Raw genomic sequence first — 16,342 nt, 5'->3', positions numbered from 1 at the left:
CCCTCACTCCCCTCTGTCTGATGTACGGTTAGTTAATAATGTTGGTTGTATGTCTCGACTTTCTGATCCAATTTCTCTGTCATTAAGGATGCAGGGACGTCCACATAGATGTCATGATCAGATGTGCAAAATATGACAAACTGATGCCGGTGTTAGGGTGAATCATGATATGGTGTGCCCCGTCTAATTTCCCAGCGGGCAGGACTTCAACAGGAAATATATCCAAAATGTGTCCAAGATTGTGTACAGCACAATATTTGTACATTAAAAGGGTACAAATTTCTCATTTTTATTGCAACTTAAAGGCTTTGCTGTGTGCACTGACAGCCCACTTCAAGACTTGTGTTAAAGATGATGGATTTGGTTTGAAACTAGTTGGCTTGGTGGAAGGAGTCAGAGACTGGTAGCAGATGGTTGTTGTTCAAATTGGAGGCCTGTGTCCAGTGGAGTGCTGAAGGGATGGGTGCTGGGTCACCTGTTGTTTGTCAAAGATATATTAACGATTTGGATGAGAATATACGTGGCATGATTAGTACGCTTGCAGATGACACCAAAATTGGTGGTGTAGTGGACAATGAAGAATGTTGTCTCAGGTTACAAGAGGATCTAGATCAACTGGTAAAGTGGGCAAAGGAACGGCAGTTGGAACTTAACTCAGACGAATGTGAAGTGATGCATTTTTGGAAGTTAAACTAGTGCAGGACCTACACAGTAAGTGGCAGGGCCCTGGGGAATGTTGTAGAAAAGAGAGACCTCATTCATAGCTCCCTAAAAGTGGCAACACAGGTAGACAAAGTGGTGAAGAAATTGTATGGCATGCTTGCTTTCATTGGACAGTGCACTGAGTACAAGTGTTGGGATGTCATGTACAGCTTATAGGATGTTGGTGTGACCGCACTTGGAATATTGTGTGCAGTTCTGGTCACCGTACTATAGGAAGGATGTGATTGAGCTAGAGAGGGTGCAGAAAAGATTCATCGTGATTGGAGGGCTTGAGTAATAAGGAGAGACTAGATAGGCTGTGACTGTTTTCCCTGGAGCGAAGAGGGCTGAGGGGTGACCTTATAGAGGTTTATAAAATCATGAAGGGCATAGATAAGATGAATGGCCGCAGTCTTTTTTCCTAGGGGAGGGCATAGGTTTAAGGTGAGAGGGGAAAGATTTAAGGAAGATCTGAGGGACAAGCTTTTCACACAGAGGGTGGTAGATTTTTTTGGAATGAGCTGCCAGAGGAAGTGGTTGAGGTGGGTGCATCTACATTGTTTAAAGACATTTGGACTGGTTCATGGATAGGAAATGTTTGGAGGGATACGAGTCAGATGCAGGCAATGGGATTGCTCAGGAAGGCGCCTTGGTCGACATAGATGAGTTGGGCTGAAGGGTCTGCTTCTATGCTGTATTATTCTGTGACTCTAATTTCCTGACACAAAAATGGTTTTATGGCAATATTGATATATTGATTTAATAGGAGAGAGGTAATGAGAGATATTGTTGGATCTTTTAGGATTCTTGTCTGGAAAAGATTTGATACTTTTCAGTTAGAACACATTGTCAGAGACAGTGAAAGTAACTCAGCCAGATAATGAGGTCAGCAGTATCTTCTACTGGAGCAGTCCCTCAGGTTTGTAGATGATTTGTTTCCACTCCAGTTCCATGTTTCCTGAGATGGTAGGAAAGTACTAAGTGGATCTGCAGACCCTGTCGCAGGTGGGACAGGTGTGCTTGGCAGGGTTCACCTGTGAATGGTGTGGATTGCTGTTTGCTTCTTCCACTACCTGTGCATGATCCCCATGTGTTCCCATTGTAGAGTCTTGAGCTGCTTTTGCCTTCATGAATACTCCTCCGTTTTGATCAGTCATAGGCAAGGGACTCTTGGTCAAAATCTATCTGGGTTATGCTTGTGAAGGAAATGTATAATCCAGGTTCCCAACATTGTAGCCAAATGTGTTTTCCTTCAGGCTAGGAAGTTCAAAACTGGAAAAAGATGATTAATGCAAATTTTACAAAAGAAATAAAAAATCTCATGTGGCAAATACCACAAGTAGGCCAGGACCCAGACTTGTCTTTTAAATGTTTACCACAGAACCTTGGTGAACATGTGTGATACGTTGTTCCAGTCTCCATATTATTTTCTATTCATTGAAGGAACCAGAGAGAAAAAGCTTCTCTGCATTTCCTCTGCCAAGCCCTCCTCCACTTACATATGCTTCAATAAAACCACGTTGATTATTCTAAACAGAATGCAGAACATTATGCACAAGGACTTCCAAATCCCTCTAACTTCAATGGAACCCAACATTAGGAGGGAAAGAAAATGAGTGACTGTTGATATATTAGCACCAGGGTCGGAAGACTACTTTCTACTCTCAAAGATTATGATATGTTATGGAACAGAGGGTCATTGTACCAGAAATGACTCTGTGGTAAAGCTATTCAAATGGTTTAATTCCCTTCCTCCTTTCTCATATTCCTGCGAAATTTTCCCATTGAAATATTTATCCAATTCTCTTTTAAATGTAATCTGCTTCACTGGTCTTTAGGCAGTGCATACTTTGTACGCTAACTCATTGTGTAAACATTGTGTCCTCATGTCACCTCTGGTTCCTGTGTCAAAACAAATCTGTGACTAATGGTGGCTGCCTTTCTGCTACATGAAGCACTTTCTCATTTATTCTATTGAAGTCTTTTATTTCGAAGCTTCTATTAAACTTTCTCTGAACCTCCTCTGCTCCAAGGAGGATAACCCAAATTCTCCAGAATCCCCAAATAATTGAGATCCTTCATTCCTGGTCCTCCTTTAGTAAGTCTATTCCAAACCCTCCCCATGGTCTTACTATCCTTCCTAAAACATCATGCCCGGAAGTGTACACACCACTCAAAGTGAATGATAAAAAGATGATAAGCATAATCTTATCTAATCTAAGCATAAGAAAGGAGTAGTTACTCTACTGGGAGTATTCTATAAACCCCCCAGTAGCAGTAGGGATACTGAGGAGCGGATTTTGGAAAGATGCAAAAATAGCAGGGTTATTATCGTGGGAGACTTCAACTTCCCAAATATTGATTGGCACCTGCTTAGTACCAAAGGTTTAGACGGGGCGGAGTTTGTTAAGTGTGTCCAGGACGGATTCTTGTCACAGTATGTTGACAGGCTGACTAGAGGGGATGCCATATTAGATCTAGTTATAGGTAATGAACTGGGTCAGGTGACAGATCTTTCGGTGGGTGAGCATCTGGGGGACAGTGACCACTGCTCAATAACCTTTAGAATTGTCATGGACAGGGATAGGAGCAAAGAGGACAGGAAGATATTTAACTGGGGAAAGGCAAATTATGAGGCTATAAGGTGAGAACTTGAGAGTGTAAATTGGGATGACATTTGTGAAGGGAAATGTACTGTGGAGATGTGGTCGATGTTCAGGGATCTCTTGCAGGATGTTAGGGATAAATTTGTCCCAGTGAGGCAGAAAAGGAATAGCAGGGTGAAGGAACCATGAGTGACAAGAGAGGTGGAACAACTAGTTACGAAGAAGAAGGCAGCATACATAAGGTGTAAGCAGCAAGGATCGGACAGGGCTCGTGAGGAATATAGAGTAGCAAGGAGGGAACTTAAGAAGGGGCTGAGGAGAGCGAGAGGGGGACATGAAAAGGCTTTGGCCAGTAGGGTTAAGGAGAATCCCAAGGCTTTTTACTCATACGTGAAGAGCAGAAGGATGACGAGAGTAAAGGTTAGGTCCGATTAAAGACGAAAGTGGGAAGATGTGCCTGGAAGCTGTGGAAGTGTGTGAGGTTCGCAATGAATACTTCTCTTCAGTATTCACCAAGGAGAGGGGTCTTGATGATGCTGAGAACAGTGTTGGTAAGGGTAATGTTCTAGAGTATGTAGATATCAAGAGAGAGGATGTGTTGGAGCTGTTAGAAAATATTAGGACAGATAAGTCCCCGGGGCCTGACGGAATATTCCCCAGGCTGCATTGCGAGGTGAGGGAGGAGATTGCTGAATCGTTGGTTAGGATCTTTGAGTCCTCGTTGTCCATGGGGATGGTACCGGAGGATTGGAGGGTGGCGACTGTTGTCCCCTTATTCAAAAAAGGTAGTAGGGATAGTCCCGGGAATTACAGACCAGTGAGCCTTATGTCTGTGGTGGGTAAGCTGCTAGAAAGGATTCTAAGAGATAGGATTTATGAGCATTTAGAGAATCATGGACTGATTAGGGACAGCCAGCATGGATTTGTGAAGGGAAGATCTTACCTCACAAGTCTGATAGGGTTCTTTGAGGAGGTGACCAGACAGATTGATGAGGGTAGTGCAGTAGATGTGGTCTACATGGATTTTAGTAAGGCATTTGACAAGGCTCCACATGGTAGGCTTCTACAGAAGGTCAAAGGCCAAGGGATTCAGGGAGGCTTGGCCGAGCGGATTCAGAATTGGCTTGCCTGTAGAAAGCAGAGGGTTGTGGTGGAGGGAGTGCATTCGGATTGGAGGGCTGTGACTAGTGGTGTCCCACAGGGATCTGTTCTGGGACCTCTACATTTTGTGATATCTATTAATGACTTAGATGAGGGGGTGGAAGGGTGGGTTAGCAAATTTGCAGATGACACAAAGATCGGTGGTGTTGTGGATAGTGTGGAGGGCTATCGAAACTTACAGAGGGATATTGATAGGGTGCAGAGCTGGGCTGACAAGTGGCAGATGGAGTTCAATCTGGAGAAGTGTGAGGTGGTACACTTTGGAAGGACAAACTCCAAGGTGGAACACAAGGTAAATGGCAGGATTCTGGGCAGTGTAGAGGAGCAGAGGGATCTGGGGGTTCACATCCACAAGATCACTGAAAGTTTCCACACAGGTGGGTAGGGTAGTTAAGAAAGCTTATGGGAGGTTAGCTTTCATAAGTCGTGGGATCGAGTTTAAGAGCTGCAAGGTAATGATGCAGCTCTACAAAACTCTGATTAGACCACACTTAGAGTACTGTGTCCAGTTCTGGTCGCCTCTATAGGAAGGATGTGGAAGTGTTGGAGAGGGTGCAGAGGCGATTTACCAGGATGCTGCCTGGTTTGGGGAGTATGGATTATGAGGAGAGACTAAGGGAGCTAGGGCTTTACTCATTGGAGAGAAGGAGGATGAGGGGAGACATGATAGAGGTGTACAAAGTGTTAAGAGGAATAGATAGAGTAGACGGCCAGCACCTCTTTCCCAGGCACCAATTCTCAATACAAGAGGGCATGGCTTTAAAGTAATGGGTGGGAAGTTCAGGAGAGATATCAGAGGAAGGTTTTTTACCCAGAGAGTGGTTGGTGCATGGAACGCGCTGCCTGGGGTGGTGGTGGAGGCAGGTACATTGGTCAAGTTCAAGAGATTGTTAGATAAGCATATGGAGGAATTTAGAATAGAGGGATATGTGGGAGGAAGGGGTTAGATAGTCTTAGGAGTGGTTTGAAGGTCGGCACAACATGGTGGGCCGAAGGGCCTGTATTGTGCTGTATTGTTCTATGGTTCTATAATCTCTTTCTGTTTGTCCAATATTGCTCCATCAGTAAAACCAAGGATTCTGTATGTTTGCTCACAGCTTTCTGAACTTGCTTTGTTATCTTCAATGTTTTTGTATAAACATGCATAGATAACTGTTCAGTGCCCATTTGAAATAATACCATTTGCTTTATATCATCTTTCCTGAAACTTCCTACCAAAAGGTTTCTTGTCTGCGTCACCTGCCTTGTGTCAGCCCAGTCCACGTGCTGCTGAAGTCTACTATAAGCCTTTTGATTGCTTATATGCTTCTGAATATCATATAATGTACAAACTTTGACATCATGGCCTGTATATTGAAGTCCAGGCCGTTCACATGTTTCAAGAGTAGCAGTGTTCCCAAAAGCAACTTTACTGATTTCCACTGTGTAATTCCCTCCAGTGTGAGAAACAATCATTCACTGCTACTCTGCCTTCTTTCCCTTCGCCAAATTATATCTGTGCTGCCACAGCCCTTTTAATCCCAACTATGTGATGCATTGTCAAATGCCTTTTGCAAGCACATATGCATATCATCAACTGCACTACTCTCATCAACTCTCCATTACTTCATCAAATTATTCTATTGCAGAATCAAAATTAATCTGTCCATTTTATGTTTGTATTAAATTGCTTGTTTGTTTTAAGGATTGTTTCTATTCCATTGCATCACATAATAGTCTCACCCTTCCAACACCATAATATATGATTTCGCAAAAGAAATATGGAATACGTAGTTAGATAGAACAAATAAAGTGTGTGAGAGCAAAAGGGATGTTTAACAATAGACATGGAAACAATTAGCCTTGTATTCTAAGGTTATATATGAAAAAACAAACTTAAAGTGGTTGCATATCAAAGGGGATAAAGGCAGACTTGAAATTTGAATTGGGCTTTGGTCAGCCACAACATCTCAATCACATTTCTCTGTTCAACCACGTCATATTGGAGTGAAGTTTGCAAGATTAATGAGGATTTACAGAACCAAGCCATGAGAAAGGAGTATTGCTCTAGTTGGCCCAGGATGCTTAAGGGGAGCAATTTGAAACTCTTAAGCTTCTGAAGAACTTCATAAATTGAAAAGTGTGAATGAGTAAAGAATTGTTTACTTTTACTACCCAGGAGGGCGGCATTTGGCCCATCATATCTCTGTCAGCTCCCGGCAGAGATATCCCATCAGTCCCATTCTCCATATTACCTCCCTGCAACCCTGCAACTTACTTTAACTTGCCTTTGATTCCTTTGACTCCTTTCTACAATTAGGGGGTCATTTACAATAGCCATTTAACACACCAGCACATCTTCAGGATGTGGAAGGAGACCAGAGCACCTGGAAGAAATCCACATGGTCACAGAGAGAACATGAAAACTCCGCTCTGACAACTTGAACCTGGGTCTTTGGACCTGTGAGGCTGCAGCATTTAACTGCTGCACCAGTGTGTTGCCCATAAGTGAAATGTATTTAATTATTTTGGAGATATGGGTATTGCTGGCATCCCTAATTGCCCTTGAATGGGTGATGGTGAACTGCTTTTTTGAACTGTTGCAGTCCTTGTGATGGAATTAGAAGTTAGGATCAAGAGGAGTGGCCATTTTGGAGTGGCTACTTTGAGAGCGGCTGCTGTCTAGTCAAGGTGCTGTTGGCTGTCTAAGTGTGGACTTTGGTGAATACCGGGCTTCAGTGAGGAGGGCGAGAACACTAAGGTAAGGTGAGGGTAGGATCTTATTCTTCTTTTGTCTCTTTAACTTCCCTCAAAGCTTTCAGGTCATGACAGGTGAGCTCAGACCCATGTCATGCTCCTCCTGAACAACGTGGGAACTCAGGGAGGCTGCTGGTGTCCCTGATGACTACATGTGCAGGAGGTGTGTCCAGTTGCAGCTCCTGACAGACTGCATGATGGCACTGGAGCTGCACATGGATTCACTTTGGGGCATCTGCGATGCTGAGGATGTCGTGGATAACATGTTTAGTGAGTTGGTCACACCGCAGTTTGAAGGCCGAGGGAAAGATAGGGAATGGGTGACCAATAGGCAGAGCAGTAGCAGGAAGGTAGTGCAGGACTCCCCTATGGTCATCTCCCTCCAAATCAGGTATACTGCATTGGGTACTGTTGGGGGAGATGGCTCATCAGGGGAAGGCAGCAGTAGCCAAGATCATGGCACCACGAGTGGCTCTGCTGTACAGGAGGGCAGGAAAAAGAGCGGCAGAGCTGTAGTGGAAGGGGATTCCACGGTAAGGGGAGTAGACAGGAGCTTCTGTGGCCATAAACGGGACTCCCGGTTGGTGTGTTGCCGCCCGAGTGCAAGGGTCAGGGATGTCTCAGAGCGGCTGCAGGGCATTCTGGAAGGGGAAGGTGAACAGTCAGTGCATGTAGATATCAACGATATAGGAAAATAATAGGATGAAGTCCTACTAGGGAGACTACAACGGGACGAGGGAGGGGTTGGCTAGCGTAGACTGGAAACACAGGCTATATGGTGGGACAGTTGAGGAACAGTGGAAGACTTTCAAAGAGATTTTTCAGAGTGCTCAACAAAAATATATTTCAGTTAAAAGCAAGGACAGTAAGGGTGGGGAGAGCCAGCCTTGGATAACTAAGGAAATAAAAGAAGGCATCAGGCTAAAAGCTCATGCATACAATGTCGCTAAGACTAGTGGGAAACTGGAAGATTTGGAAAACTTTAAAAAGCAACATAAAACCACTAAACAAGCAATAAGGAAAAGGAAGATAGATTATGAAAGTAAATTAGCACAAAATATAAGAATATATAGTACAAGATTTTATAATTATATAAAGCGGAAAAGGGTGACTAAAGTGAACGTAGGTCCCTTGGAAGATGAGAAGTGGGAATTAATATTGGGGAACATGGAAATGGCCAAACCCTTGAATGACTATTTTGTGTTGGTCTTCATGGTGGAGGACTCATCTAATATGCCAAATAGAGATGTTATGAATGCAATGAGAGATGAGGACCTTGATACAATGGCTGTCTTTAAGGAGGTAGTGATGAGCAAACTAATGGGCCTAAAGGTAGACAAGTCCCCTGGTCCTGATGGGATGCATCCCAGGGTACTGAAAGAAATGGCGCAAGTTATAGTAGATGCACTTGTGATAATTTACCAAAATTCCCTGGACTCTGGGCAGGTCCCAGCAGATTGGAAGGCAGCAAATGTGAAACCACTGTTTAAAAAAGGATGTAGGCAAAAGGCAGGTAACTATAGGCCAGTTAGCTTAACATCTGTTGTTGGGAAAATGCTTGAAGCTATCATTAAGAAAGAAATAGCAAGACATCTGGATAGAAGTGGTTCCATCAGGCATATGCAGCATGGATTCAGGAAGGGCAGGTCCTGTTTGAGAAACTTATTGTAGTTCTTTGAGGATATAATGAGTACAGTGGATAGGAGGAACAGGTGGATGTTGTATACTTGGATTTCCAGAAGACATTCGATAAGGTGCCACATAAAAGACGTATCTATACGATAAGGATGCATAGAGTTGGAGGTAAGGTATTGGCATGGATAGAGGATTGGTTAACTAATAGAAGGCAGAGAGTTGGGATAAATGGGCGTTTCTCTGGTTGGCAATCAATCAGTGGTGAGCAGGCTACCACAGGGGTCAGTGCTGGGCCCAACTGTTCACGATACATATTAATGATTAGGAAGAGGGGACCAAGTGTAGTATATCTAAGTTTGCTAATGACACTGAATTAAGTGCAAAAGCAAATTGTGCAGAAGATGCGGAGAGTCTGCAGAGAGATATAGATAGGTTAAGTGAGTGGGCAAGGGTCTGGCAGATGGAGTACAATGTTGGTAAATGCGAGGTCATCCACTTTGGAAGGAAAAATAGAAGATCGGATTATTATTTAAATGGTGAAAGATTGCAGCATGCTGTTGTGCAGAGGGACTTGGGAGTGCTTGTGCATGAATCTCAAAAGGTTGGTTTGCAGGTGCAACAGGTTATCAAGAAGGCAAATGGAATTTTGGCCTTCATTGCTAGAGGGCTTGAATTTAAGTGCAGGGAGGTTATGCTTTAACTGTACAGGGTACTGGTGAAGCTGCCCCTGGAGTACTGTGTGTAGTTCTGGTCTCCTTACTTGAGGAAGGATATACTGGCTTTGGAGGTGGTGCAGAAGAGGTTCACCAGGTTGATTCCAGAGATGAGGGGGTTAGCCTCTGAGGAGAGATTGCGTTACCTGGGACTATATTCGCTGGAATTCAGAAGAATGCGAAGGGATCTTATAGAAACATAAAATTATGGAAGGGACAAATAAGATAGAGGCAGGAAGGTTGTTTCCACTGGTAGGTGAGACTAGAACTAGGGGACATAGCCTCAAGATTCGGGAGAATAGACAGGACGATGATGAGGAGAAACTGCCTTTCCCAGAGAGTAGTGAATCTGTGGAATTCTCTGCCCAGGGAAGCAGTAGAGGCTACCTCATTAAATATATTTAAGACACAGTTAGATAGATTTTTGCAGAGTAGAGGAATTAAGGGTTATGGGGAAAAGGTAGGCAGGTGGATCTAAGTCTACAGCCAGATCAGCCATGATCTTATTGAATGGCAGAGCAGGTTCGATGGGTCAGATGGCCTACTCCTGCTCCTATTTCTTATGTTCTTATGAAGTGTTCCCGCAGTGATGATGAGGAGGGAGCTCCAGGATTTAGATCCAGTAACGTTGAAGGACTGCCAATATATTTCCAAATCAGGATGCTGTCTCTCTTGGAGGGGAACCTGCAGGTGGTGGTGTTCGCATGTGGCCTTGTTCTTCTTAAATGAAAAAGATTGCAGGTTTGGGAGATGGCTGTTGGAGTAACTAGAGTGAGTTATTGCAATGCCTTTTGTAGATGGCACACAGTGAAGCTTCTGTGCGCTAAAGGAGGAGGGTGTGAATTTGCTGGGGTACCAATCAAAAGAACGTCTTTGTCCTGCATTATGTCGAGCTTCTTGAGAGTTGTTGGGGCTACACTCATCCAGCCACGTGGAGAGTATTCCATCACACCTCTGACTTGTGTCTCGTAGATGGTGGAAAGACTTTGGATTGTTAGCCTCTGGGTCACTCACCACAGGTAACCCAGCCTCTGACCTGCTCCTGTAGCGATAATAATTATGTGGCTGATCTAGATGAGTTCAAAGGATTCATGAGGTTAGCAGACAATTTCAAATCATTCATGATTATTAATCTTCTTTTAGACCGCAACAGAAAGGTAAAGTAAAACAATTTCTTTACAAGAAACACAATTACTAAGAATACAACCCAGCAAAAATAAATACTATGATTATAAATATAAACAGAAAATATTAATCTTTATTAGTACTTAAGTAAATATTCTTTAAACATTATATTGCATGCATGTTTATAATTCAATAAATAACAATTTCATATTGGAAATAATTACTTCATTATTAAATGGAAATGTATGACTGGCCTTTGCTACATACCAACATATTTGCTGGTGTAATCTTCCTATAGAGGATGCTGAATACTCTCTCCAGCAGAAGATACTGAAACCCTATACTATCCATTGCTTCATTCAGGCTCCATATGGCAGGCATGTTTGACTGATTAATTATGAAGCTATTTTTACCAACCAATTATCCTATTTAAATGTTAATTTCTAAAAAAATTATTTAGGTGTTAATGTGCTGCAGGAAGCTTATTTGCAATTAAAAGTTGCAGAAAAAAACTTATTTTGTTTAGAATTTTGTTATTTTTCTTCATTTTGCAAAAGATTACTTTCATAAACAATAGAGATATATAATTTAGAAAACATCTAAAAGGAAATGTAGAGTGCAGAGTTGTAAACTTCAAAGGAAATGTTGACAGTTGGTTAACATTTATCTTTTGTAGGAAGTAGAGCAAAATGTGTCAGTGTTGTGGGACAGTTGCTTGCCTGCTTGCCATGCTTGAATGCTCAGGCATTGAGTAGTGAATGTTAGTACAGTGCAATATAATAAATAAAGGCACTTTGCGATTGTGAGCCATGCAAGAGACATATCAACTGACAGACTCTGATCCTAAATTAATCTCTTAATGTCAGAAATCTTATCTACAGACTTCTTTTTAAATATTAGACCTTTAGATGTGTTTGCTCATAGCTACACTTACCCTAGAAGGCTTCTTAGCTGGGAAACACTTGGCAAGACTAACTGTGCAAACTTTGCTGGAAGCAAATCACGTATCGTTTTGTAAGTTTGATTTCAGGGAGTTAAATTTAACCTTACACCATAAGGATAACTATTGCTTTGGAGGTATGAGCAGTTAGCTCTCATGTTTCCTTTCCAATCCCTGCTTTTTTCGTGTTGCTTTATACAGTTTTATCTGTAAACTTGGGAGATCATATATAATTACTGTGTCAAATATATGTTGAAATCTTTGCACAAAGGTATTGTCCTCATCAAGCCTAAATTTCATTGTCCACAAAATGATGGTGTCATCCTGACATAAATGATCAAAAGTCATTAAAAGTTCATTCAGGTATGGGTGACTGTATACAACATCAGCTGCCATTACATAATCATAATGATACATACTTCTGGGGAAAGTTTTGTCCAAATCAATTCCCCATTTAAGTTCTCTGACCTGTGGCAGATATTTGCTTCTCGATTTTGTATTTTGAGATATATTGTATTTTAAGTTGTCCAGTAAATGAGGCAGGTCTGTTGCTGTCACATTGGAGCCTGGAAAGGTCAAGAAAGAACATATAGCAAGCAGCAAATAGCAAGATCAATAATAAAGTGAAAGGATCTATTGAGTACAATTTGTAAAGTTTGTTATTAATATTATGCATGGAGGCACATTGCTGATATTAAAATTCACCTTTTGCCAATATTATACGTTTTGAATGGGGCCATTTACCCATCAGCATATTCAGGGGGAGCATCAGTCACATAGATCTTCCTGGGAAATTGTAGACATGGTCTCTATGCTTTAGGCTCAAATTTTAACAAACAAAACTGGTGTGTACTAATGCTATTAAAGCTACCCATTATTTGCACATTTGTTAAACTTCCTCCATTTTCTTAAACTATAATATCATTAAGTGCTTCTATACATAAAGAGTACTTAACTTGTTTAACAAGGGATTTATCAATCAAGATATTAGTGCCACTGGGTGCTGTTTTCCCAAGTAAATACAACAGAACTGGATTTACATAATACAATAATATCAACAGTAGGTTAACTCAGCTGTTATAGAACTCTCAACACAATTTCAACACGAGTTTGCTGCAAAATAAGTTACATTTGTTCACTTTACTTCTGTAAACACAACATACAGAACAATGTTGTTTGAGGTGCTCTGTTCCACGTTCTTTACAAGCTCTACCAGGCTGGAAGTACCTTGTTGAAAATTCCTTTTTCATTTGTATTAATACCCGTCTGTAAACAGAACCCTTGCAAACTCTCTTTTGTTTTGTTCTTGTTTGTCACTTCATTTGTATACTCTCTAGTGTCACATCCCTTAGGTTGCTTTCTCTGGAGTGACGGAGGCTGAGGGGAGACCTGATAGAAGTTTGTAAGATTATGAGAGGCATAGATAGGGTAGACAGCTGGTATCTTTTTCTCAGGATCAAAATGTCTAATATTAGAGGGCATGCATTTAAGGTGAGGGGGGTAAGTTTAAAGGAGATGTCTGGGGCAAGTTTTTTTTGATGCAGAGACTGCTGGTTGTCTGGAATGTGCTGCCAGGGGTGGTAGTGGAGGCAAATTCAATAGAGGCGTTTAAGAGGCGCACGAATATGTAGAGTATGGAGAGATATGGATCTTGGGTAGGCAGAAGGGACTAGTTTAGTTAGCTGTTTAATTACTAGTTTAATTTGTTTGGCACAACATCGTGGGCCAAAGGGCCAGTTCCTGTGCTGTACTGTTCTATGTTCCATGTTCTATGTATCCCAGCTTCTGTCCCTTATTCCACAAACTTTAGCTTATTGTGTGTTTGCTGCATTCACTGTTATAGGAATATCCTTCAGCCATTATGGTCTTCCCATCTGTAACACGTCACCAGAATATATTTGATTGGCACCCCCTTCACTGAGCTCAGTATCTGTCTGAAGCACTAAACATGCTTTAGCAACATATCCCTCAGTCTCCACTGAGAAGAACAACAGCAGCAATACTATGGGAATGCCATCATCTCCATCCCTTCTTCAAATATCACACAATTCTGGTTCAGAATACGACTACAATTCCCTCATTCATGATGGGTCAAAATCTTTGTCTCCAGTAAGTATGCAGAAGCTTTATAGCCATCATAGTACTGCACAGCAACAAAGAAATAGTTGGTTCAACTATCAATACGACAAGTTGTAAAACTGAATTCAGAAGATGTGGCAATTTGTGTTCTGACATTAGACAAAGTGACTGTGACTGTTCTCAGGGCAACAATGGCTTGAGAATACAAGCCAATGAAGTCTATGTCCCAAAAAGATGCATGCAAAGACCCTGGCTAACCTTTGTGGTGAGGTTATATTATTTCAGAAAGGACTGTGGTTGTCTTCTCAGGCCAGTGAGGGATGGATAATAAATCCAATCCTGCCACTTACTTCACATCTCTTGAGAGAAAGTGAAGATAGTTACCTCTAAACCATTTTACTTTTCTCCTTCACTTACACCTTCAAACCCTTCCATATAATAATATTACCTTCTTTAATCATTTTAGATTTCCTTGCCAAACTGATTCTCCACCATAAGAACTTTTACCTTGAAAAATTGGCTTTTACTTACCAAGTATAGAAGCAACAATTGATACCAGTCCTGTTCCTGATCCTATTTCAATTACATTTTTATCAATTATCTCTCGTTGGCAGTGTTCCAGGTAATAGCACAACACCATGGCCTGTGTGATTCATCAGACAAAGCATGTTAGCTTCTTTGGTGCAGGTTAACATATCTTTTTCCAAGGCTGGCAGTGATTATTTCAAACGATTTTAAAAGTTAAAGGTCCAGAAACAATTGAGAAAATGTTAGCTCTGAAATGGGTTTTGCTGACTCCTGTGAACAACATTTGTTTAACAAGTGCTTAATATTATATATAAATGACTTAGACAAAACTGTAGGTGGGCTGATTAGTAACCTGCAGATGACACAAAAATTGGCAGAGTTGTGGATAGTGAGGAAGGTTGTCAAAGGATACAGCAGGATATAGACCAATTGAAAATGTGGGCAGAGAAATAGCATGACGGAGTTAATCTGGACAAATGTAAGGTGGTGCACTTAAGGTCAAATGTAAGAGGAAAGTATATAGTAAATGGCAGCACCCCTAGGAGCATTGATGTACAGAGTGATCTTGGGGTGCAAGTCCATAAGTCCTTGAAAGTGGCAACACAAGTAGAAACGGTGGTAAAGAAAGCGTATGGCATAATTGTCTTCTTTGGTTGGGTGTTGAGTATTAAAGTTGAGAAGTCGTGTTGTGGTTGTATAAAAAAAACTTTGGTTCGGCCACATTTGAAGTATTGTGTGCAGTTCTGGTTGCCACATTACAGGAAGGATGTGGAGGCTTTGGAGGAGGTGTAGAAGAAGTTCACCAGGATGTGGTCTAGATTAGAGAGCATTACATATAAGGAGAGGTTGGATAAACTTGGATGGTTTTCTCTGGAATATCAGAGACTGAGGCGACCCAATAGAACGATATAAAATTATGAGAGGCATAGACAGAGTAGATAGTCAGTCTTTTTCCCCAGGGTTGAAACGTCAAATACTAGAGGGGATAGGTTTAAGGTGAGCGGGGGAAAGTTGAAATGAGAAGTACAAGGCGAGTTTTCTTTACACAGACAATGGTAGGTGCCTGGAAGTCTCTGCCGGGGAAGTGGTGGAAGCAGATATGATAGCAATATTTAAGAGGCATTTAGAAAGGCACATGAACAGGCAGGGATTAGAGGGATGTAGACCATGTGTAGACAGATGGGATTAGTTTGGAGTGGCATCATGAGACATTGTGGGCTGAATGGTTTATTTCTGTGCTGTACTGTTCTATGTTCTATGTTGTGTCTATTGTTTTTCTGTTCACTGATTTATCAGATACATAAAACATTAAAATAACAGACAAAAATTGTATATTTGGCCACCGATATCAGCAAAATAATTTAAAGCGATACTGGTTTTGCAACTGAAAATATGCCTACCGAAGGCCACACATATGCGCCATAGCAGTCGGTGGTCTCTGTAATTTTGATTTCACATCCAGCAAATTGAAAGCTCTCCCAAGATGTGCTTTTGAAAACATTTGGCACAAATCGTCTTTTCATGATTTCTGATGATGTACCTTCATCTTCAGGCTTTTCTGAAGAAAAAGAAAGATTTTAAACTTTACACAGGTAACAGCCATGCTCTGGATTGTAGCTGTTATTTCATTCTCATCCACCTGTCACACCAGGAGACATTAGGGGCTTTTGAACACCTGTGAAAAACCCACTATAATTTTTTTAAAAATTGATAATTTTGTTTTGTTTAATTTTGCATATCCACTTATAAAAGCCATTTATCAAAGGCTTATTTTTGTCACATTTGCTTCCCACTATCATCCTTCTGCTTTGCATATAATATCAAGCCAAACAATGCAGAAACTAAAATAGCATCCAGAACTGAACAGGAAGGTAACATTTAAATATCTATGTACAAACTAAACTATTGATGATAAAAGACATACATTCAAACATCCAAGGTAATCATTTCTTCCTTGTTTTATCTCAGAAAGACCATCTTTGAAGTATTTCTTCCTAAAAAAATACCTTGTGTCTTAATATAGAACAAAGAATAGTTTCAGAGTATAAAATTAGTAGTGAAACAACACTCCAAACATAAGACCGTTATGACTAAGTGGATGACCCACTACATTTATA

At 41.3% G+C, this 16,342-nt stretch overlaps 1 protein-coding gene across 1 annotated transcript; it reads right to left on the bottom strand.

Annotated features, from left to right (window-relative positions):
- Positions 1-11,765: 11,765 nt before the first annotated feature.
- mettl21e (methyltransferase like 21e) lies at positions 11,766-15,751 on the bottom strand. Its single transcript, XM_052026572.1, has 3 exons — positions 15,626-15,751; positions 14,229-14,340; positions 11,766-12,184 (listed from the first exon to the last, which is right to left on the bottom strand). The coding sequence occupies exons 1-3, from the start codon at positions 15,746-15,748 to the stop codon at positions 11,766-11,768; spliced, it is 654 nt and encodes a 217-aa protein (XP_051882532.1). The 5' UTR covers positions 15,749-15,751.
- Between the last annotated feature and the right edge of the window lie 591 nt (positions 15,752-16,342).

The sequence above is a fragment of the Pristis pectinata genome, chromosome 11, assembly GCF_009764475.1.
Source record: "Pristis pectinata isolate sPriPec2 chromosome 11, sPriPec2.1.pri, whole genome shotgun sequence".
NCBI lineage: Eukaryota > Metazoa > Chordata > Chondrichthyes > Rhinopristiformes > Pristidae > Pristis > Pristis pectinata.
Note: the sequence above shows the minus strand (reverse complement) of the source record. Positions and strands in the feature narration are given on the sequence as shown.

What these genes read in the sequence shown, in the direction of transcription:
- mettl21e (XM_052026572.1), bottom strand. Translation starts at nt 15,748, where the DNA reads ATGAAAAGACGATTTGTGCCAAATGTTTTCAAAAGCACATCTTGGGAG. An exon ending in GCGCATATGTGTGGCCTTCG is followed by an intron (nt 14,341 to 15,625) that starts GTAGGCATATTT and finishes TGAATCACACAG; the next exon opens with GCCATGGTGTTGTGCTATTA. An exon ending in AATTGTTGCTTCTATACTTG is followed by an intron (nt 12,185 to 14,228) that starts GTAAGTAAAAGC and finishes TGACCTTTCCAG; the next exon opens with GCTCCAATGTGACAGCAACA.